The 24,974-nt window shown below is 37.0% G+C and overlaps 1 protein-coding gene across 2 annotated transcripts in view; it reads right to left on the minus strand.

Annotated features, from left to right (window-relative positions):
* Positions 1-24,974, minus strand: part of RAD54B (RAD54 homolog B) — an 82,254-nt gene that overhangs the window by 14,562 nt on the left and 42,718 nt on the right. For both annotated transcript variants that reach the window (XM_077771300.1, XM_077771301.1), the window contains exons 5-11: positions 21,690-21,971; positions 18,199-18,361; positions 12,993-13,218; positions 12,291-12,498; positions 9,355-9,494; positions 5,188-5,478; positions 351-526 (exon numbers count right to left, since the gene is read on the minus strand). In XM_077771300.1, coding sequence (XP_077627426.1) covers positions 351-526; positions 5,188-5,478; positions 9,355-9,494; positions 12,291-12,498; positions 12,993-13,218; positions 18,199-18,361; positions 21,690-21,971 — 1,486 coding nt within the window. The remainder of the gene's footprint in view (positions 1-350; positions 527-5,187; positions 5,479-9,354; positions 9,495-12,290; positions 12,499-12,992; positions 13,219-18,198; positions 18,362-21,689; positions 21,972-24,974) is intronic.

Genomic DNA, 24,974 nt, shown 5'->3' on the forward strand with positions numbered 1-24,974 from the left:
CCACAAGGCTCTGAGCTGACAGGGTGGAGCTTGCTTGAGAGTCTCCCTCCTTCTCTGCCCCTCCCCCACTCACACTCCCTCTGTCTCTATCAAACTAAATAAACTTAAAAAAAAAAGTATCAACATTTGAGTGACAGAAAAGAAGAAAGGATTCTGAATGAGATTACTAAATTAGGTGTTGGATATCAAAAGGCATCTCCAGGTTTTTGTAAACATACATATCTACTTTAGATATAGTTTTTCTTAAATAAAGACCATGACCCCAAAGGAGGAAGAAGGGAACTAAAGCAATAGTCTAAACCAAAATTTCATGAGCACTTACAAGCAAGTTTATTAAATTGACCTCTTACTTTTCAGTGGGACGAAGTTCACGGATAACGGCTAAGAGCTTCAACAGCACCTGGAGTTTTCCTGATTCTTCCTCGGTAAACGTGAGAGGATTGTAATCAGCAGGGAACACATTTACCAAGCCTTCATACAGACTCCTTTCTTCATCTTCATCCCAAGTTGAACTACATTCTTTTTCCTGTTTAAAAGGATGACTGTTAACACTGGCTCATGTTTGTTTTGTTAGCTGGGAGATAAAGAAATGCTAAAATTATGGGGGGAAGTGAAGATTAATAGCCACCTGAAAAGACCAAGCTAACTATTATATAAATCTTCATAGGTTATGATTTGGTCATTTTTGAAAAAGGTAACATGCATCCTACTGAGTTAATTACAGAGCCGTTCCGATGCAGTCTCCTAGTGCAGGCAATCTTCACCCTACAAGGGAAGCATCACTGCCCACGTGTTCCTTGGGAAGGGGAGGAGGGACAGCAGAGAAATGAGAAGCAACTAGAGTACGAACAGTGATACAACGGTTCTCTCCAAAACCCTGAGATCTCTCTTCACTGATACCTCTTTTCCTCTCTTTTCTCCTTCCATTACTTCTTTCCTGATTTGTGAGCTTCACACACCACCTCCCAGGTTATACTCAAAATCAAGCATAAGTTTACTCACTCTTATGAGCAATTTCTCCTAGCAATTTCTTCCACAAGAAGGAACAATTCTGTCATAAATTAGTAGAAGTTTATTCCTACTTATATTTTGTTCATATTACCTATAGTTTTTAGAGTAATTTTATTCCAAAGTGATGATCAGCACCTCTGAAATTCCTCTTCCGAAAGTGTCTAGATGACATGTGAATACTTAACTAAAAATATACTTATTAACTACAGCACTTTTTAGGTTAAATTTCTGATACTGGCTGGTCTCACTTTCTTCCACATTTACCAGATTTATCACTGTTTTAAAAACTTTGTTCAGGGGCGCCTGGGTGGCTTAGTCGGTTAAGCGTCCGACTTTCGCTTAGGTCATGATCTCACAGTTCGTGGGTTCGAGCCCCGCATCGGGCTCTGTGCTGACTGCCAGCTCGGAGCCTGGAGCCTGTTTCAGTCTGTGACTCCCTCTCTCTCTGACCCTCCCCTGCTCACGCTGTCTCTCTCTCTCTCCTAGAAATAAATAAAAAATATTTAAAAAAAAAAATAAAAAAAATAAAAAAATAAAAACTTTGTTCAACCTACTCCACCTGCCTAAACTGCTTCCTCATTTTTCTGTCCAATTTTCCCAATCCTATAGATACTTAAAGACTCAATGTAAATTCCACTTGATTATTTATAGCCCTTTTCTATAGGTGGCAAAGGGCAAACCTTTAATGGTTACAAAGTACATTTCAACTTTGGCCTTATTTGAGAAGTTAACTATATACTTTATTATACTTCCCTACGTTTTCATGGGTGTTTCCATGGGTATTCCCTCTTTAATGATTCCAGAAACACTCGGCAGTGAATCCTATAGTGTAAGATGCGAGGCACAGAATACATTTGGTTTATTTCCAAAATATGACAATAGCTGGGTAAAATTGCTTGATTAAAAATGCCTGGAAACCTAAGATACGAACATCACTAGGATATACAAGGGGAAAGACTGGTTGCTGGCTTCTTCAGCTTAGGTCAGCTAATATGCCTATACCCTGGAGAGGTCATCAAAAGACCACAGACTCAGGATCTAGTCCACAGCTTTTTATGTTCAGAAACTGAATAAGCTTAAGCTCTAGGCAAATGAGCCACACTAATGAAATTAAGAAACAAAGTCAGAATATAAATGTACTGACCTTCAAAGGAGACCTGCCTATTTATTTTATTTTATTATTTTTTTAATGTTTTATTTCTTCATGAGAGAGAGAGAGAGAGAGAGAGTATAATCAGGGGAGGGGCAGAGAGAGAGGGAGACACAGAATCCAAAGACAGGCTCCAGGCTCTGAGCTGTCAGCACAGAGCCTGACGCAGGGCTGGAACCCAAGAACTGCAAGATCATGACCTGAGCCAAAGTCAGAAACTTTACCGACTGAGCCACCCAGGGGCCCCGAGACCTGCCTATTTAAACCAAGTGGTCTATGCATTCTGTCACATGAAACCACAAGGAAAGCCAAATCACTAGCAGAAAGTTGTCTGGTGAATATTAAATCAAAATACAAGAGATGGTGATCTTATGGCACAAGTTCTTAGCCAGGAACATGTAATCAGAATCAATCACTTGGGGAATCACTTTTTCCAAATCCTAATACTTGGGTCCTACACTCAGAGATTCTGAATCAGTCAGTCCATAGGTGTTGAGGTCTCAACAAATGGAGTTTTAAAAGCTCTCCAGGTTATAATGCTAATACCCCTAATTAAGAATCAACTAACAGATAATATCTTCATTCTGTGACAGCCTGATAAATCACCTCCAACGCAGGGGAATTTACGAGTTAGAGCTCTCATATTGGCTAGTCACGGCACTCACTCTTCTGATTCTCTGTAGACTTTGGTTATCAGTTACATTTCTTTTGGTTATATTCCACTCACATTTCCTGAAAAGAAACCCATCACCTTGACTGAACTTGGGAAAAAACTTAGTTTCAACAGGAACACATTTATAAAAACTCTGCTTAAAAGTTATTTATACATGTAGAAGGCTCATTTCAGCCATTTTCTATTGATCCTCATTTGCTATGATGTTAGAGAAAAGGCTTCACAAAACAAGACTCAGATTGTTACGTTATGCACCCTATTTGAAGCTTGTGGTATCCAGTGCCTATTACTAGTTAACTGGTGCATTCAGGGCTATGATAAAGTCTACCTTTTAAGGGAGAATTTTTGGCTTCTATTTTTGCTGGGCATCATGCCCAAAGGGTTTAATTTTTATCACTGTATATAAAATCTGTTTCTTAAAAAGTTGATTAATAAATTGTTATAATCCTGCTTACTGCAGAGTTATAGAAAGCTGACTTCTCCTATGATAAACTATGTAAATATACCTCATTGAAGGATAAACTTGAAGAATTCTGGGAGAAGGCTCCATTTTCCAAGTACATAACTAATGACTTCGAGTGTGATGCAGCATCCATGGGTTTTCTTTTGTTTTGTTTGTAAATTATGATTTTGTTGTTTAAAGAAAAAAATAAAAGAATAAAAATTGTTCTAAAAAAGTGTTAAGAATAGGGCACCTGGGTGGCTTAGTTGGTTGGGTGTCTGACTTTAGCTCAGGTCTTGATCTCATGGTTCGTGAGTTCGAGCCCTATGTCGGGCTCTGTGCTGACAGCTCAGAGCCTGGAGCCTGCTTCAGATTCTGTGTCTCCCTGCCTCTCTGCCCCTTGCCTGCTCACACTGCCTCTCTGTCTCAAAAATAAATAAACATTAAAAAAAGAATTTTTTTTTTTTAGTGTTAAGAATGAGCTGGGGATAACAGAGTTTTCACAGTCATTGTTTAATTTCTATGGTCAGGCATTCTGCTAGGTTATTTCCAAGTTCCTATGGCAACTTGATGAAATAGTATGTTCACAAAAGTTATTATTGTCTCTGCTTTAGAAATAACAAAAATAAAGTCTCTTCAGATGTAATTTGACCATGGTTAAATTTGCCCTTAAAGGGGCACCTGGGTGGCTCAGTCGGTTGAGCATCTGACTTCGGCTCAGGTCATGATCTCATAGTTTATGGGTTTGAGGCCCACATCCAGCTTTGTGCTGACAGCTTCAGATTCTCTCTCTCCCTTTCTCTCTGACCTCCCCAACTCACGAAAAATAAAAATAATTAAAAAAATAAAAACTTGCCCCTAAAGAATTGGTAAGTAGTAGAATAGGGACCCAGTTCTAACTCCAAAGCAGAAAACTCTCACTATACTCCAAACTGCTTATGTTTATTAAAAATTCAAACATTTAGCTCAACTGTGTAATCATTAAAACTCATACTTGGAGAAGGTATCTAATTTGGGAAAATGTTCCCAATTTATTTAGTGGAGAAAAAAGTAGATTTTAAAATAATAAGTATAACATCATTAAAATTAAGTTTCTGTAGAACTAGATTATATATAGTATCTTTGAGTCCCTGTTTCCTCACCAAAAAAAAAAAAAAAATGGGGGAAATAATACCAATACTTACTCCACAGTTCTGTAAAGAATAAACAAAATAATACTAGAAAAACATTTAGACCAACTTGACAATAAACTATTTGTAAAAAAAAAAAACAAAAAACATTTAGTGTTGGGTACATTTATTGGCTAAGATTATTAATATCAAAATATGGGTTTTTTTCTGGCTAGAGAACTTTATTTCTTGATAATAAATTCCTAAAAGTACTGCCAGGCCACAAATTACAAAGAATTTTAAAGCTTTGATACACATTGCCAACTACCTTTCAGTTATACCAATTCATATTCTATCCAGATGACTTTAATTTTCTTCTGATTTTCTGAATTTTATAAATGTCATACATGTTTCATATATTACTTTTATAATGGGAAAAAATTATTTTCAATGATAAATTTTCTATTTGCACCAAACAAAACTGATTGGCTATATATCTATAAAATAGGAAGGAGGACCACAGCAGAGAATTAGTTACACAAGATACCAAAGGGCATGGGGCAAACTCTAGAAGGCAATGCCTCACATCCATTTCATCCCTTGTTCAGTCCTATATATATGGACATCCTCTGAACAAACAGAAGGCTGGATAAGCTGTACAGATGAAACATATAGGAGAGGCTGTAGAGCTTCTGGAAAACCCACAAATGCATCCCCTGAGGTTGGCCCAATCTGCCCTCTTAGATTCACATGACACAGAGCCTTAGCTCATATCTCTGACACAGTCTCACATACTACTTACCTTTATAGAGTTGAACAAAAGGCAGGGGTGATTGCATAGTTTTTTAAGAGCTCCTATACATATTAGATGAGGACTATTTCCCAACAACCCTTGAAGGCAGAATCTGACAGCCTGAGAATTCAACAGCTTTCGATAAAGCTCAATTTGTAGTTCTCCTGGTCGGCAAAAGACTACAGTCTCTATTTTAGGTGGAAGATATTTATTTATGACTTCTTGGGTTCTTCTAAGGATAAAAAGCCCAGTGAGGCAAGTAAGTTCAGCTGCTCTTTTCTCTCCTAACTCCTTTTCTTCCTATGGAAAAAACACAGACTTAAAAGTGTTACAAAAAATAACTGCAATTAAAAGGGACATTAAGCATTTTATAACAATAAACCATTTACTAATTACATCCCTTCAGATTTTCTTTTTTACAGAATAAATTCAGTATGAGTTTGGGATAAAAAAACCAACCATCATCTCTTTATTTTTCAATTTTAAATGTTTATTTATTTATTTTTGAAAGAGAGAGAGCACAAGCAGGGGAGGGGCAGAGAAAGAGACACACACATAGAATGCGAAGCAGCCTCCAGCTCTGAGCTGTCAGCACAGAGTCCGATGCGGGACTCGAACCCAAAAATATCACGACCTGAGCCCAAGTCGGATACTTAACCGACTGAGCCTCCCAGAAGCCCCATCATTTCTTTCAATGTTCAGTATAACCATTTAATTAAATGAAGCCAGTGTCCTAATCTTTGTTCGGCTATTAGCACCATTGAGAGCCATCAGAAATCAACAATCAACAAATTAAATTATTCTAAAAGTAAGCTTTTATGTGAAGACTATCATGGTATATAGTCTTAAAATCATCAACAAAGAACTAATTCAGCAAATTCTTGGAAGCAAATATTTTGACAAGTTATTGATCCTAAAATTAAACCTACAATAAATTACTGGCACAAAGCACAGCTAATTCTTTCAAAATCATTACAACACTGTTCCTTAGAAATGTTTGCTCCCAATTTGTTTGTTTCTTTTTGCTTCTTTCTAAGTTTTTGCCATAGTACTTTTTTAAATCAAGACACAGTATGATTAATATATAGGTTTAAACCTTTTTTGAGCATACATAACTTCACAGTGAAGCTTAAAATAAAATCCCAAATGTATATATTCATTTCTATATAAATCATAAGAAATTCCCCCCACATTTTAAAACTATTTTCAATTTTTATTACAAAAGAAATAGACTCACTGAAGAAAAGTCAGAAAATATAGTTATGCAAAAACTGATATATAAAATCGAAACTAAGTTTAATCAATCAGAAACAACCGCTACTGTCAATATATGTATATCTTCCAAGTCTTTTTTCCTTATATTAACATATAAATTTATTTAACATTTTACTTTTACTTTTATTTGTAACAAAAACAGGATCTCTATAGTTGAAGCTTCGTGGGAACAAGGTACCATTCAGTTTGGCTTTTCACTGTATTCCCTAGTATCTAACACTTTGCATTTGGCCTACTTTTATGTTTAACATAGAAGTGTTGGGTAAATAAATGAATGTGATTTTATTTTTAAATAACATGATTATCATTTTCCATGCTATTAAATATATTCACAAACTATTATTGTGTATCATTCCTGGTTCATGGGAATTGTTCAATAAATATTTACTGACTATCATTTGATTAATTCTGAGATATATATTTTTTTACACTTTAACTTCTCTCATATAGGATGCTTTTTTAAATTTGTTTTTAATATTTCTTTTCAGAGAGAAAGAGAGAGAGTGGGGAAGGAGTGGAGAGACATGGGGACAGAGGATCCCAAGCGGGCTCTGTGCTGAGAGCAGAGAGCCTGATGTGGGGCTTGAACTGTGAGATCATGACCTGAGCCAAAGTCGGACATTTAACCGACTGAGTCACCAGGTGCCCTGATATAGGATGCTTTTATTATTAATGACTTTTTAAACTATACTTATTAGCATGTTTTCCTTAGTGGTTCATTAAATAATGATGCATCTTACAGTTGGTATTATTTCTACATTGTGTTTAACAACATGCAGACTCTGCTTTAACCATTTTCCTACCTTTAGAAATATATGTCTCCAATTAGTTTGTTTCCTTTTGGTTTTAGAACTTTTTACCCTTACAACTAAGTCTTTAAGCACATCTATGATTATTTCTTTTTTTTTATAAAATTTTTTTTAATGTTTTATTTATTTCTGACAGAGAGAGAGAGACAGCATGAGCAGGGCAGGGTCAGAGCAAGAGGGAGATACAGAATCTGAAACAGGCTCCAGGCTCTGAGCTAGCTGTCAGCACAGAGCCCGATGCGGGGCTTGAACCCACAAACCCTGAGATCATGACCTGAGGCGAAGTTGGACGCTTAACCGACTAAGCCACCCAGGCGCCCCTATTCCTTTATAATAAATTGCAAAAAAGTGGTATTGCCACACCACAAAATATGCACAATTTTAAGGCTTTTGATACATAATTGCCAAGCTATTCTCCAATTGTACCAATTTACATTCCAACCAGTAGACGATAGTACTCTCATCTATACTTTCTATCACTATGTAAATTGAACCAACTAGCGGCAGCTAGGTGGCTCAGTTGGTTAAGCGTCTCAGGTCATGATCTCATGTCTCATCGGTTTGAACCCCACATCAGGCTCTGTGCTAACAGCCCAGAGCATGGAGCCTGCTTCAGATTCTGTGTCTCCCTCTCTCTCTACCCCTCACCTGCTCTCTTTCTCAAAAATAAATAAAACATTAAAAAATAAAACTGAACCAACCAAAACACCAATAGAAGAGTGAGGCACCTGGGTGGCTCAGTCAAGTGAGCATCCAACTTCAGCTCAGGTCATGATCTCACAAGTTCATGAGTTCAAGCTCTACATCAGGCTCACTGCTGTTGGCACAAAGCCTGCTTAAGATCCTGTCTCCCTATCTCTGCCCTTCCCCCACCTGTGCTCTCTCAAAAATAAATAAAACATTCTAGGACTCCTGGGGTGGCTCAGTCAATTAAGCATCTGACTTTCAACTCAGGTCATGATCTCACAGTTTGAGAGTTAGAGCCCTGCATTGGGCTCTCTGCTGTCAGCATGGAACCCACTTCAGATCCTCTGTCCCCACCTCTCTCTGACTCTCTCCCACTATGTACGTGCTCTCTCTCTCTCAAAAATAAACATTTAAAAATTAATTAATTAATTATTTTTTTTAACATTTTATTTATTTTTGAGACAGAGAGACAGAATGAGTGGGAGAGGGCCACAGAGGGAGGGAGACACAGAATCCAAAGCAGGCTCCAGGCTCTGAGCTGTCAGCACAGAGTCCAATGCAGGGCTCAAATCCACAAACTATGAGATCACGACCTGAGCCAAAGTTGGACACTTAACCAACTTAGCCACCCACGCACTCCAATAAATAAAACATTTTTTTAAAAAGTTATTTTATGGTTCTTTTAGTTTACTTTCTTTAATATCAGTAGAAATAAATATTTTCATAGTTTACTATCATTTATAATTCTTTGTGAATGTCTATTCATGATTTTTTTTTTTTAATGTTTATTTATTTCTAGGAGACAGAGAGAGAGACAGCGTGAGCAGGGGAGGGTCAGAGAGAGAGGGAGTCACAGACTGAAACAGGCTCCAGGCTCTGAGCTGGCAGTCAGCACAGAGCCCGACGCGGGGCTCGAACCCACGAACCGTGAGATCATGACCTAAGCGAAAGTCGGACGCTTAACCAACTAAGCCACCCAGGCACCCCCTATTCATGATTTTTTTAATGTGATATTATTTTCTAAAACAAAGAAAACAGGAAGAATTGAAGGATTGTGGAAAAATAAAAAATTCAATAGTTTCATTTTTCCTGAATTAAAATACTGCCCAAGTTGTGGATGATTTTCCTGGACATAGAGCCTTTTTAAAAAACCTATTTATTGGGGCACCTGGGTGGCTCAGTCGGTTAAGCATCCGACTTCGGCTCAGGTCATGATCTCATGGTTGGTGAGTTTGAGCCCCACATTGGGCTCTGTGCTGACAGCTCAGAGGCTGGAGCCTGCTTTGGATTCTGTGTCTCCCTCTCTCTCTGCCCCTTCCCTGCTCATGCTTTGTTTCTCTCTGTCTCAATAATAAATAAAACATTAAAAAAAAATTTTAAACCTATTTATTGAAGTAAATTATACCTCAGAAGCAGAAGGTTGTCTCGATAAAATGATGGGTTCTTCATATATTTTTCTATAAGACGACAAAGAGCCTAATATTCCTGGATTTACAAAATCAATTAATGCAAAAAATTCTTGAAGATCATTCTGAACTGGAGTACCTAAAGAGAAAAACAAGTGATAAAAAGGTCAAGTTTGTGTTTTATAGTCACAGGTATTTGTAGAAATTTGTACTTTCTTCCCTAACAAAACTAAAGGCTTTAGAGATGAGAAAAAGCAGCCAAACCCAAGTGAAAAAAAAAAAAAATTAAGAACCATATGAATTTTTAACTCTGGATTTAACTCTGTTTTTAACTTCAGCATAGCAGCTGTGTCCAGGCTCTGGAGTCTGACTAGCCTGGGATCAAATCCCACCTGCATCATTTACTCTCTGAGTGATCCTAAGCAAGTTATGTACCTCAGTTTACTTCTAGAAAATAGGGACAATAATAGTAGCTCCTAGGATTGTAAGGAGCAAATTAGTTAATCCATATACTAAGAACAGTGCCTAAAGCACAATAAATGTTCCATAACTGTTGGTGATTCTTAATATTATTATAACTCTGTGACTCTGAACAAGATTCTTAAGCTCTTAAATTCAGGATTGTTTTACTTATAAAAGTGGGACGATAACAATTTCCCAGTGGTATTACAATGAAAAGTAGAGACACTATATGTACCCTGTAGCACAGTGACTGACATTTAGTAAATATTCAGTGAATGACACCTATCATTTTTACCTTTCAAAGTTTTCAGATCAAATTGAGATCTTCACTAATCCTAAAGGTTGACACAAATATACCCTGCATAAATTACATACTCAATAATTTTTGGCTAACTAATTTTCAAAGAAACATTAGCACATTTCAATAATTACATCAAAAAACAGGGAGGGGTGCCTGGGTGGCTCAATCGTTTAAGCATCTGGCTTCAGCTCAGGTCATGACCTCACAGTTTTTGAGTTCAAGACTCTCATCAGGCTTTCAGATTCTGTATCTCCCTCTCTCTCTGATCCTCCCCTGCTCACACTGTCTCTCTCTCTGTCTCTCAGAAATAAATTAAAAAAAATTTTTTTTAATTTTTAAAGAAAAAAACACACAAAGAAACCATGTAAGTCAGTATAGTCCTACAGCATAATTTCAGATGACATTCAAATAACAGACTAGAAAAAGTTGTCCAGGGGCGCCTGAGTGGCTCAGTCAGTTAAGCATCCGACTTCGGCTCAGGTCATGATCTCACGGTTCGTGGGTTCGAGCCCCACGTCGGGCTCTGTGCTGGCAGCTCGCTCAGAGCCTGGAGCCTCTTTCGGATTCTGTGTCTCCCTCTCTCTCTGACCCTCCCCTGCTCATGCTGTCTCTCTCAGAAATAAACAAAACATTAAAAAAAAAAAGTTGTCCAAAAATGTAAGAGGTAAATAAAAATGTACTTATTCATTAACATAGACAACATGAATTTTACAATGCCAGAGAATTTAATAATCATGCCTCTCAAAATTAAATAGGTCAACCCCAGGACCAATGCTTATTGTTTAACACATCTAGTCAGTTCTAAATTTTTAGACACATAATAGCCTTTGAGAAAATATACTTTCACTGGTATGCATTTTGGTAAGTCTTTAAACAAATATCCATGACAATGACTAAAAAAGATAGGCAGAATGAGAGGTGCTTGGCTGGCTCAGTCAGTAAAGCATGTAACTCTTGATCTCGGGGTCATGAGTTCAAGCTCCGTGTTGGGGGGTACAGTTCACTTAATCAAAAAAAATTCTTTTTAAGAAGATAGGCAGAATGAGAAAAGCAAGCAAGTAAGAGGGGAAACAAATATAAGCATCCCTGTGTTTGGTTTCCAGACATTCATCCAACCCCAGCTAACTAATCCAAGTCACTCATGATAGTCTGATCCCATTTGCCAATGAGAGCTGCAGGAAAGAATTCATGTCTTAGATTGGGTTCTCCAGAAGCAGAGCCCAGACAGGGATTTGGCTGCACAACATTTATGGAGGGAGTGCTCTGACGAGAAAGAGAATAATGGAATCAGAGTACAGGAGGGGAAGAAACTAAGCAAGGATGGCCTCCTTGCCTGAAATAAATTATAACAAGTCTCAGGGCATAAATTGCACTATAAAGGTGGTACTGAAATTACCTTAAGGCAAGGGCATTTTCCCCTTACCTCTATGAGTCAATCATTGACCAAGATGCAGAGGAGAGTGGAGGCTCTTGTTCAAACAAGGATAATTCTCCAGAAATTGGAAGGGCAACACAAGGCCAAAGTGAGGTATGGGAGGAAAGCTACTTTGAGCTATTCAGGCCTGATTCTAGTCTAGGCTAAAAAGGAATGAGTGGAAAAAGATTCCTCTATTTACATATGGGCCATCTCACCTTTCCAGACAGTCTGGGCCACCAGGTCTAGCCAGCAATAAATTATGCACGCAGCATGTACATATAAAAACAATGGATACTTATATTAGGCATTTACCATGTGTCAGGTAGTCTTTCAAGAACTTTACATGAATTAACTCCTTTGACCTTTACAATAAGTCTATGAAGTAGATGGTATTATAATTATCCCTTATTTCACAGATAAGGAAACTGAGGTACAGAGAAGTAAAATAATTTGCCCAAAGTTGCACAGCTATAAATATCAGACTTAGGAACCAAGAGAAGACAATGCAGACCCATCTCCTACATTCTTTACCATGATAGCATTTGCATTTATTCTTAAAAAACTCTGAAATCTGAATGGCAAAAAATTACATAGGGATTTGAAAATTCAGAATCCTACCAAGACTTAACTACCATAGGTTTATTAGTATGAATTCTATCTAGCACCACCAATTCTTTGGATGCCAAGCATATAACAAATCCTTTATGGTAAGCAGGCAAAAATTCCATCAAATCTTGCCCAAAGTAAATACTGACCAGTTAGAATTATTCTTTTCTCACAAGAAAGGCTAATGAGGGCTGTAGTTGTCTTAATGGCACTGTTCTTCAAACGATGCCCCTCATCACAGATTAGAAGATCAAATTTAACATTCTTAATTTGATCCAAGGAACGAAGTAACATTTCATAACTGATGATAAGAACAGAATAAAATGGAGATTTGATGAATTCTTCTATTTTGTGGTCCTAAAGAAAAAAAAAAGATAGTATTTAACAAATCATGGGCTAAACCATAAAATCAAATTCAAAACAGCATAATCCTGGCAGACATTAATTAGAATATGTGAACTCAAAACGAAATTGTAAGCTAAGATTACATTTTTCTGCAAAGGAGTTAGAGAGTTATATGCACTTGAAAAACTACCATATAGACAGTAAAACTGCAGTGTTGATTTGAAAAGCAGAGAATATGGGGCATCTGGGTGGCTCAGTTGGTTGCGTCCGACTTTAGCTCAGGTCATGATCTCACAGTTCTTGAATTCAAGCCCCAGGTTAAGATCTGTGTGTCCGCTCAGAGCCTAGAGACTGCTTCAAATTCTGTGTTCCCTCTCTGTGCCCCTTGCCCGCTCACACTTTATCTCTCTCTTTCAAAAGTAAATAAACATTAAAAAAAATTTTAAGGAAAAAAAAGCACAGAGAGTTAGAAAATGACCAAGGCTAACCTGTTGGAAACCTCTTACCTGATCAACAGGAAATATCTTGATCCTCTCACTTCCCAGCCATTTTTGAAATTCTTTCTTCCAATTATTCACCAAGCTTCCAGGTGTGACAATAAGTGTCTTCTTTATTACTGGCTTGCCTCCATAAGGTCCCTGACACTGTAGAGTCCAGATGAGTGAAATACACTGCAGTGTTTTCCCTAAACCCATTTCATCAGCAAGAATAGCTCCACATCTGCCATTCACTCTGTTAGATATAATTATACTTCTTTTAGTCACTATAGGAAAGTATTTTGTGCTCCTAATATTGTCATCTGTTAGTCAAGAACCAGAAACCGATAGTTTTGTAATTAGGACAAACTCTATGCCCCTCTAAACCCTTTTTCTAGAATTTCATGCATCTGATTTACAACACTTCTCTTTTGTATCTTTGATAATTTGTAATTTTATTCATTATATATTTATTGTCAACAAAATTACTAAAATCTGAAATTTGACAGTTTAGTCTAAATCATCTGATATTATCATACATCTATATTTAGAGAGACTAGAAATGAATCCAAATTTTATATCTACATTTGAATAAGTTACTATAACTGTGTTTCTCATCACTATAGTTGAGCAATTTTTATCAGTTTCAGCATCAGATATCAAAACAGTTTAAAATATATTGTAATCTTAACCAGAAAGATCAAATGAGCTATATTTATGATTTTCAAGCAGTAAATGAAGTTCTCAATCATATAACTCCCTGCACTGTAAAAAAAAACCCACTAAATATTGATCTAATACATGTACTTAGTAATAGTCTTATCCTACAGACCTACTCAGTTAATGCAAATTTAAATTAAATATAATAAGCAATATTAAGTGGCATGTTTATATCACTTCATAGCTTTTAAAGCCCTTCATATATAAATAATTCTTTAAGTTATAAAATCCAAAGGAATTAAGGATTGTACCAAAATAAGTACGGTTTTGTCTTTCTCTGACTTACTTCACTTAGCATAATACTCTAATTACAACCATGTCATTGCAAATGGCAAGATTTCATTCTTTCTTATGGCTAATATTCCATTGTCTATATATACATCTTCTTTATACATTCATCAGTCAGTGGACACTTGCGCTATTTCCATAATTTGGCTATTGTAGATAACGCTCCTATAAATATTGGGGTGCATGTATCCCTTTAAATTATTATTTTTGTATTCTTTGGGTAAATATCTAGTAGTGCAATTGCTAGATCATAGGGTAGTTCCATTTTTAGCTTTTTGAGGTATCTTCAAACGTTTTGCCAGAATGCCTGCACCAGTTTGCATTCCCACCAACAGTGTAAGAGGGTTCTCCTTTCTGGGGCATCTGGGTGGCTCAAAATCAGTTGGCTAAACATGCAACTTCAGCTCATGTCATGATCTCATACTTCATGGGTTCAAGCCTCACATTGGGCTCTGTGCTGACAGCTTGGAGTCTGGAGCCTACTTTGGATTCTGTCTCCCTCTCTCTGCCTCTTCCCATTCACACTCTGTCTCTCTCTGTCTCTCTCAAAAATAAACATTAAAAAAAATTTTTTTAAAGAGGGTTCTCCTTTCTCCACATTCTCACTGACATCTGTTGTTTCTTGTATCATTGACTTTAGGCACTCTGATAGGTGTGAGGTAATACCTCGCTGTAGTTTTGATTTGTATTTCCCTGATGATAAGTGATGTTGATTTTACTCATATGTGGAATTTAAGAAACAAATGAGCATAGGGGAAAAAAGGGGGGGTGGGAATATCAAGAAACAGACTCTTAACTCTGGAGAATAAACTGAGGATTAACAGAGGCAAGGAAGGTAGGGGGTGGGTGAAATAGGTGATGGAGATTAAGAAGTACACTTGTGATAAGCACTGAGCGTTGTATTTAAGTGTTGAATCACTAAATTGTACACCTGAAACTAATGTTACCCTGTATATTAACTGGAATTTAAAATTTTTTAAAGTAGAGTTTTATTATAGTTTAAGTTGTTTTATTTATTTTGAGAGAAGGAAAGAGTGCTCGTGTGTGAGCACGAGCAGGGAAAGAGCAGAGAGGGAGAGAGGGCTCAATCTCACAAACCATGAGATCATGACCTGAGCCAAAATCAAGAGTTGGATATTTAACCAACTGGGCCACCTAGATGTCCTCAGTTTTATTATAGTTTAATTCATTCTATTTTTTATTGTAAAAATAATAACCAAAAATCAACTCTATGTTTTCCATTTCAAAGTACAGAAAAAAAATCACATGAATTACAGCCATTATTATTTTATTTATTTTTTTTGTTTTTGTTTTTGTTTTTTGTTTTGTTTTTTTTTTTATTTATTTCTAGGAGAGAGAGAGACAGAGTGAGCAGGGGAGGGTCAGAGAGAGAGGGAGTCACAGACTGAAACAGGCTCCAGGCTCTGAGCTGGCAGTTAGCACAGAGCCCGACGCGGGGCTCGAACCCACGAACCGCGAGATCATGACCTGAGCGAAAGTCGGACGCTTAACCGACTAAGCCATCCAGGTGCCCCTATTTTATTTTTTTAAGATTTGTTTTGGGGGAATGTTCATAGCAGCACTCTCAACAATAGCTAAAACATGGAAAGAGCCTAAGTGTCCATCAACGGNAGGGGGAGAGGGGAGATGGGCATGGAGGAGGGCATTTATGGGGATGAGCACTGGGTGTTATATGGAAACCAATTTGACAATAAACTATTTGTAAAAAAAATTAATTAATTAATTAAATTTTAAAAAAAAGATTTGTTTTGGGGGGAGTCTGGGTAGCTCAGTCAGTTAATTGTCCAACCTCAGTTCAGGTCATGATCTCACAGTTTGTGGGTTTGAGTCCCGTGTAGGGCTCTGTGCTGACAGCTTAGAGCCTGGAGCCTGCTTCGCATTCTGTGTCTCCCTCTCTTTCTTTTCTTTTCTTTTTTTTTTAAATGTTTTATTTATTTCCAGGAGAGACAGAGAGACAGCGTGAGCGGGGAAGGGTCAAAGAGAGAGGGAGACACAGAATTTGAAACAGGCTCCAGGCTCTAAGCTGTCAGCACAGAGCCCGACGCGGGGCTCGAACCCATGAACCGCTAGATCATGACCTAAGCAAAAGTCAGACGCTTAACCGACTAAGCCACCCAGGCACCCCTCCCTCTCTTTCTACCCCTCCCCTGCTCACACTCTGTCTCTCTCTCTCAAAAATAAATAAACATTCTTAAAATTTTTTTTAAGATTTTTTAAAAATAATCTCTACACCCAACATGGGGCTCTCAAACTCACAACCCCAACATCAAATTGCATGCTTTACCGACTCAGCCGCCAGCCAGGCACTCCCATTACTACCATTTTAGATCAACAATTTGTCAGTGCAAAACAAATGCCAGCTGAGATACAGAGAGTGGCAGAAAGAAACTGGTGATCCATCCTTCTACAGTGGAGGGAAAAGAACAGTAAGGCTTCACTGAGAAGATGGACCTTGTCAAAGGTGAATAAGAATTCACTTTATGAATCAAGTAGCTCGACACACTGGGAGCTTGAACTGAATTCCAAACAAGGAAATACAAAGCCTATGAACCTGACAAGATAGCCAGAGACTAAAGATGAACATCCATATCCTTGAAAGCTCAGACTGTAGCTTGCAGGTCAATGTCTCCCAAACATCAGTCTTCTGTGACTACCATCACAATTTTTGCCATAAAAAAATACATACATATAGTATGTGTTACTATTTATTTTTCTTTAAGTCAACTCCCTTTTGTACTTAGATTTATTTGAAAAGTCTAAGCATAATTAATGAAAACAAAAATTTTAAATGCTATTTTTTCTAATAATTCATTAGCTAAATATACTACTATCAGAATTAAAAAACAAGGCTTGTCTGTATCCACCTAAAATGATCCCACAAACCACCAGCAGAGTGCATATTACAGATCAGGAAACATTCCTCTAAGTTCTGAGAGTCTGAAACATTTTGAGCAATTTTCAGAACTGTTTTTCAGAAAAAAATCAAGCTGGTGGCAAGAAGTAGAAAGAATCTGAGGAGCATCAGAAGCAGACACACAGCTAGGGCCCACTGCCAAAATCCAGACAAAACATAATTGTATGATGTCCATTACGAGCACTGCTGCAGTGTGGTGCCAGAAAAGATTTGGAATTAAAGGATATTTAGGAGTTCAAAATAATTAAAATTTGTCTGATTAAATTGAAAAAGTGAGAGGGATGAAACTAAAGATGCTTTCCGGGCTAAATGAGATATGATCTCCAAAGGAAAAAGTAGATTTGGGAAAGAACAAGAGAATAGAAAGTTTCTGGGATATAGCATTCCCTTAACCTGTCATCATTCAAAGGGCTCTTAAGAGTGTGAGGGAATTTATATTCCTAACTCCGTACTGAATGATCAGTTTAAAAATCAAGAGCCTATGAACTAAAAGCAAAACAAAAAGGACTAGAAGGAAATATAACAAGATGTTAGCAGTTTCCTTTGATTCTTTTCTACCTCCTTTATCAAGCTTTTCTGTTTGTGTCCTCTAAAATATCTTTAAGAAACAGTTCTTTACTAGAAAACTCCATTTAAAAGGGAATGAGGGAGGCTTCCTTTTGGTGCGTGGTGCCTGGGTGACTCAGATAGTTAAGAATCCAATTTTGATTTTGACTCAGGTCATGATCTTACAGTTCATGAGATCAAGCCCCAGGTCCACATCAGGGCTGTGTGCTGACAGCGCGGAGCCTGCTTGGGATTTTCTCTCCCTCTCTCTTTACCCCTTCCCTGCTTACACTCTCTTGCTCTCTCTCAAAATAAATAAATAAATAAACATTTAAAAAGGAGTGGGGGAGACTCCTTTTTTTTTTAAAGTAGAAGTGAGATAAGAAGAAAATCTTTTTTTAGAAGCCTCATAAGCAGAACTAACAGCTACTTTCATTTTGCCCCCATAAGTCTTTCTCATTCTAGTGAGCTCTTATTGTACCACATTAAGGTTGACTATATTTACCTATTTCTTCAAATACTTTAAAAACTACGTAAGGGTAGGAACCATGGTCCTGACTGCTGTATGCCCAGCTCCTAGCAAGATATCTGGCACACAGCATCCATCAAGATCCACTTTTGGAATAAATGCACACATTAAGCATCATTCATGATGTACTGAGACTCATTATATCAGACTTTTTTCTAGAAAACCATTATGTTACAGGTTAAATCAAAAGTCAGAATAGACTAAAATTATTTTCCTACCTCATTCCCATTACACATTCATACAGGAAGAGGATTCCTTCTTTCTGATGTGGTCGAAGATGATACACAAGGTGAGGATCTATCACTACATCCACAATAGGAAAACAGTTCTTATTGAATGTCCACTGGTGATTATTGTCTGGTCGTGACATTACAAGAGAATCTTAGGAAAAAGATGATAGTTTACCTATTAATGTACTGCAATTTCACTTTGTCAGCAACTACATCATCTTGTTTTAATTACTCAGAACTGTTTGCCATCCTTTACGGCAAAAACGTTGAAGTTTAGTAACACTGATGCTAAGCAAGAACAGAAAATTTAAAAAAAAAACAAAAACAAAACAAAAACCCTCATGCCTTACTGATGTAAGATTTCAGGCAGAGAATTTCAAAGGGCTTTCCAAACTTCATATACCCCAAAGGACTTCAAAACCACTGAAATTAGGGGGCCTGGGTGGCTCAGTAGGTGAAGTGCCTGACTCTTAATCTCGGCTCAGGTCATGATCTCATGGTTCATGAATGAGCTCAAGCCCCACCACTGGGCTCTGAACTATCAGCTCAGAACCTACTTGGGATTCCCTCAGCCTTTCTCTGCTCCTTCCCTGCTTGCGCTCACTCATGCAAGTAAGTAAACCTTAAAAAAACAACAACACTAAAATTCACTATTGTTTAATAGAATATCCAATAAGCCACACATTTAATAGTTCAGTATTCAGAGCAAAGAGAACAATTTCCAACTAAAAGCACAGGTTGGAATTTTGCCAAGTTGCACTTGCTAATGCTCACAGCTTCTTATTTTGGAAAGGCACTCCAAATTTAACATAAAAGCTCCCATTATTTTCACGTCTGTACACACTAACAATGACTATTATTTCTTCTATTAACCAGAAGAACTGAGAAAGGATGACAAATTTTCCGTTGACTTCACCATCATTATTTGCTTCAAGTTAATTACTACATTCATGAATGTCAAACTCATGAGTCTTTGCAAGGCAGCAGATAAAAGTAACCATTGAATAATAATGTAATTCTTTAGATATATGCTAATACAGTTTAAGAGTTATTAAAATATCACCAAAAAATACAAACTCAAATATAACTAGAAAGCAGGTCTCAATTAATCTAAAGTCAGATAATAAACTCATCAAAATTATTTTGGGGATATATTTACATGTCTACATCATGGTTAAAAAATGAAATTGATTTTTAAAATAAACAAAAAGAAAAAAGAAAACAGAAAGGAGAAGGGAAGATAAAGGAAACAGGTGCTAGTAGATTAAAACAATATCCATCAATGCAGAAATATACAGTCACAGGAATGAGAGTTTGGTCATGTTTACCATTAGTGATTACCCAGAGGAAAGTTTTCTGTGGATCTTCCTATATTTCTGAGCAATTAAAAGAGACTCCCATTTCTGAGGACAATTCCTGGCAGGCAGAAGATTAAGAAGTGAAAACGGAAAACTTAGCCCTTGGCTTTCTTCTATATTCCAGTAGCAAAGCAAGAGTATATTCCTTGTGGTTTCTAACCAAGAGATGGTCCCATTTTGTTTTCTCTTATGAAAAGCACAAAGGGGAAAAAAGAGAAGACAAGAAGATAATATACTACTCAAGCTAGAAGGACCACAGGATCTAAGTCAACTAACAAAGCATCCATCTTTAGGAAAGATAAAACCTAAATCACAATAACAGGATACCAGTTCAAATTTTAAGATGCCTCTCTCTCTACCTTCACAATAAGAAGGCACCACTTAATGCTAACAAAATCTTTCATGCTTTCATTTTAAGTCTACAACCTCGTTCTACTCTTGGCAAGATAAGTAAATGAGAATCATTAACTACTTATCATTTACACAAAGGGCTTTTATTATATTATACACACACATACATACATGTACATATATACATATATATAAAAGTTATCACAATAAAATTTTTCATTCAGTAAACAAATATGGATTGTACCCAGCATACAGCAGACATTCTATGTCTCTATGATAGTGGTTAGAACCTACATTGTAGACTTGAGGAGACACAGCCATTAGTGAGACAAGTGACTACCCCCAGAGGTCAAAAAACCAGTTAGTTCTGTGGGAAAACAGGACTCTAACTCAGATCTTTAAATAAGCACATTATTCTTTTTGGTTCTCCATATCCTCTATTATATAGTAGGAAGGCAGAGAGAAAGAATAAAGGAGAAGGAAGCCTACTGAAAGAGCTGGTGAGACAGATAAAATATTTGGATAAAAGAAAAATCAGAAGCAGAAACTTCTACTTTCTTTCAATTGAGTCTCAGATAAGCTTATATAGAGCTAGGAATTTTCAATTTGAGGTTTTATCCCAAATAAACAAAATAAAAAAATATGTCAATAACTGTTTGAATTTAGGCAAGTCAGTTCATATTTCTGGCCCATAGTTTGAGCCAAATTGTAGCCAATATATCTTCTTAAATTATTTATGATAGAACAATTTTTAATTTTAATGCTCTGATATAGGAAGAAATTACTTAGCTGGTATTCCTAAATGCCAAAGACTCATCCCTCCATTCCCCAAACTATCTCAATTCAACTGCAGTCTTGACCACTCCACATCAATATAGACTTTCATCTTCATATACAATCCAGTTACTATTCATTTGTTTTACATGTAAATGGAAGACAAGAATAAACTTAATTTTGAGGCCTTAGTTTCTTCAAATGCAAAGGGAAGAGAGTGATCTCATCGGTCCTTTTATTTCAAAAATTTGATTTATATGATACTTGCAAAAAATAATTATCTTGCTTTATGTTCCTTTTATTTTACTACTACTATGAAAGCAGCCTACTCTATACCCCAACTTTGACATTTACTACTGCTCCACAATTCAAATTTACTTGTCTGTCTCCTCAACAAATGAAAATATCTCTGATGACAGTTTGCCTCTGGGCACAATTCAAAAAAAGGCACTGAAGAAATCCCTGTTGAGTAAACAGTAAAAAAACAGGAAAGGTTTTATTTTTTAATGTTATTTTTAAATTAGACTCATTAATGTGAAAATTAAATCATTAAATGTAATGCTTATTAAAAGTAAAATTTAAATTATTTACATGACATCCCTTCAATATTTTAATACATTAATGCAGGTGATCAAAACATAGTTGTCAAAAGAGAAGTATAAACATAATCCTGACTCATGAAGTGACTAATATTTCTTCTTACTGAAGATGTCAGATATTATTCAAAATCTCATACATGTATGTATTTGTGTATACATCTCCAATTTGTATATTTTTCCTTCAACGCAAATATTTCCACTACTGTATTCTTAGAATTAGGCATTTATTTATAAAATGATTCCCAAGTTATATTGTTATACGGTTCCAACATTATTCCTTATGTCAGTTGTATACCTGAAGAATAATACTTCCACATGAAAACTTTAAACAAAAATTCACATGTCAATATCTTTTGACAGTAAAAACAGAATATTCAAATTATTTTTTACATCTTACTTTGTGCGTGCGGGTCATAACGTGGTTTACAATCTTGGAAACTGTTTGGTCTATTTTCTTTTGAACTTGGTTTACAAACACTTCTGAAGGGGCTAGAGAAATACTTCTTGGCAGCTTGAGAAGAACTGGAGATAGCAAGGCTTCCGCCTCCAAGCTGAAAACATCTGCCACTGTTGAAATCATCTGGAGAGATTATGCCCATGACTTCTACTTCTTTTCCACCAATCATCACTCTGTGGCCCTCTTCAATCTTTTCAAGATCTTTGAATTTATATGCAAGGCCTTTAAATCGAGAAGGGAGTGTGTGAATGAATTTAGTTTACTGACACAAATGTCAGTATGTATACAATCTATGATGACATAGTGATACCATAGTTACCTTCCCATAACTGTACAGAATGAAAACTGTACTTTGAATACAAATAGCCTTGTATACCCAAGAGGCAGAATGAAAACATACTTTATCATTTTGGTTTAAAAACAAAAAAAGAACACTAGGGGCGCCTGGGTGGCTTAGTCGGTTAAACATCCGACTTTTGCTTAGGTCATGATCTCGCGGTTCGTAGGTTCGAGCCCCGCGTCGAGCTCTGTGCTGACTGCCAGCTCAGAGCCTGGAGCCTGTTTCAGTCTGTGACTCCCTCTCTCTCTGACCCTCCCCTGCTCACGCTGTCTCTCTCTCTGACTCTCTCCTAGAAATAAAAAAAACATTAAAAAAATTAAAAAAAAAAAAGAACACTAAAAAAATCAGAAGGAATAAATAAAGCTATAAAAATTAGCCAAGCTTTAGAGAAAGCAAGGCCTTTTTTAATTATTGAAAATATAGCCAGGGTACCTGGGTGGCTCAGTCACTTAAGTATACAACTTCCACTCAGGTCATGATCCCATGGTTCGGGATTTCAAACCTCGTGTCAGGCTCTGTGCCGATAGCTCGGAGCCTGGAGCCTGCTTTGGATTCTGTGTCTCCCTTTCTCTCAGCCCCTTCCCCACTCGTGCTCTTTCTATCTCTCTCAAAAATAAAAAAAAATAAAATAAATTTTTAAAAAATTAAAGAAAATACAGCCTGGGGTGCCTAGCCAGCCCAGTTGGTAGAGCATGAAACTTTTGATTTCAGGGTTGTAAGCTTGAGCCCCTTGATGGGTGTAGAGATTACTTAAAAAAAAAAAATTCTTAGGGGCACCTGGGTGGCTCAGTCAGTTGAGCGTCTGAGTTCAGCTCAGGTCATGATCTCACAGTTCATGAGTTCAAGCCCCGCACTGAGCTCACTGCTATCAGTGCAAAACCCGTTTTGGATCTTCCATCCCCCACTCTTTCTGCCCCTCCCCTACTCTGCCCACTCTCTCAAAAATAAACATTTTTTAAAAATAAAAGAAAATCTTAAAAAAAAAATGTAACCTACTGTACTCACAGTTTTGCCATCTGTTGTCTGTTGAAAATCAAGCCAAGAAGAGTTTTATAGGCTATATGGGACCCTCCCTTCTTGTGAATAAACTAGAGAAATACCATGGCATCTCTATTTCCACTTAGAAACAAGTGGAAATGTGGAAAACTAGCAATAAAAGCAACTGCTGCCACAATCACTACTTTACTGTCCCACATGAGAGAGTAAAGTAAAAATACATATGTGGCAAAATATCATTGATAGACTAACTTCTAGCTCTTGTATTAAAACATGGGGTACCTTATAATATCAAGCTTGTTTGAGTTATTAATTCAACAAACATTTATTAAGTGTTGCCATATGCAAGGTGCTAATGCAATACAAATATGAATAAGTAAGTCACAGTCTGCTCAAAATGAGCTCATTAACCAGATACATAGAGTAATGGAATCTTCTGTGCTGGCTACATTAAATGTCTAGTTACTGGGGCATTACGAGAGGCAAGAACCGTGTGTACCATAAATGTTTTGAAGTCTCTAAAAATGAAATAAAAGATTGTCACGTTTTAGAAAATATGACATGACCTTTTTAAACTAGCTATAAAGTGCTACAATTTGCCCTATTAAAACTGGGCAAAAATTTAGTTTGGGCCAAATAGTAGCCAATATATCTTCTTAAATTATTTATGATAGAACAATTTTTAATTTTAATGCTCTGATATAGGAAGAAATTACTTAGCTGGTATTCCTAAATGCCAAAGACTCATCCCTCCATTCCCCAAACTATCTCAGTTCAACTGCAGTCTTGACCACTCCACATCAATAAAGACTTTCATCTTCATATACATTCCAGTTACTATTCATCTGTTTTACATGTAAATGGGAGACCAGAATAAACTTAATTTTGAGGCATCTTTAGAAGTCCCTGTAACTCTAGAATCTCTCCTTTCACTTTGATCCACAGAGATGACTACATCTCTACATCTCCAGAAGACTTTCTTAGAAGTCTTGCACTTTGTTTCCCACAACTCCTTGTTTTCTAGGTATCACGTAATGATGGTCAGTTGAACTTGACCAAATTACCATGAGCTACTAGCAACTGCAGCACTCCAGTCTTTGGTTTTTTCCTTGAGGCTCTATCCCTACATTAACAAAATCTAAATGCTCTACATCCAATTTATTTAAAAGAAAAACTGCTTCCATTATAGCCAATAACTTACAAAATTAACTCCAAGTTGATACACTTATTGTTATAAGTAAGCAATGAAGTCTTATGTTTGGATGTTTTCATCTGGAAAGCCAATAAAACCCTCGTTATAGCTTCAAGCAGTGGTTCTCAACTCCTGCTAGATATTAGAATCACCTGGAAACCAGGGTGCCTACGTGGTTCAGTGGCTTAAGCATCCAACTTCGGCTCAGGTCATGATTTCGTGGTTCCTGAGTTCGAGCCTCGTGTTGGGCTGTGTGCTGACAGTTCAGAGCCTGGAACCTGATTCTGATTCTGTGTCTCCCTCTCTCTCTGCCCCTCCCCTGCTCACTCTCTGTCTCTCTCAAAAATTAATAAATGTCAAAAAAAAATTTTTTAATCACCTGGAAACCTAAAATATATTTATGCCAGTCCCTCTCCCCACAATCCAGGCCAAATAAATCAGTCTCGGAGGTCAGAGCCTGGGCACTGGTATTTTTTAAAAACACCTTAGGTGGGTCACCTGGGAGGCTCATTCGGCTGAGCATCCAACTTCTGCTCAGGTCATGATCTCAGGGTTCCTGAGTTCCAGCCCCACATTAGGCTTGCTCCTATCAGCACGGAGCCTGCTTCAGATCCTCTATTTCCCTCTCTCTCTGCCCCTCCTTTACTCACACTCTCTCTCAAGAATAAACAAACACTTAAAAAATAAATAAATAAAA

The sequence above is a fragment of the Crocuta crocuta genome, unplaced genomic scaffold (genome assembly GCF_008692635.1).
Source record: "Crocuta crocuta isolate KB4526 unplaced genomic scaffold, BGI_CrCroc_1.0 scaffold235, whole genome shotgun sequence".
In the NCBI taxonomy this organism is placed as follows: Eukaryota; Metazoa; Chordata; class Mammalia; order Carnivora; family Hyaenidae; genus Crocuta; species Crocuta crocuta.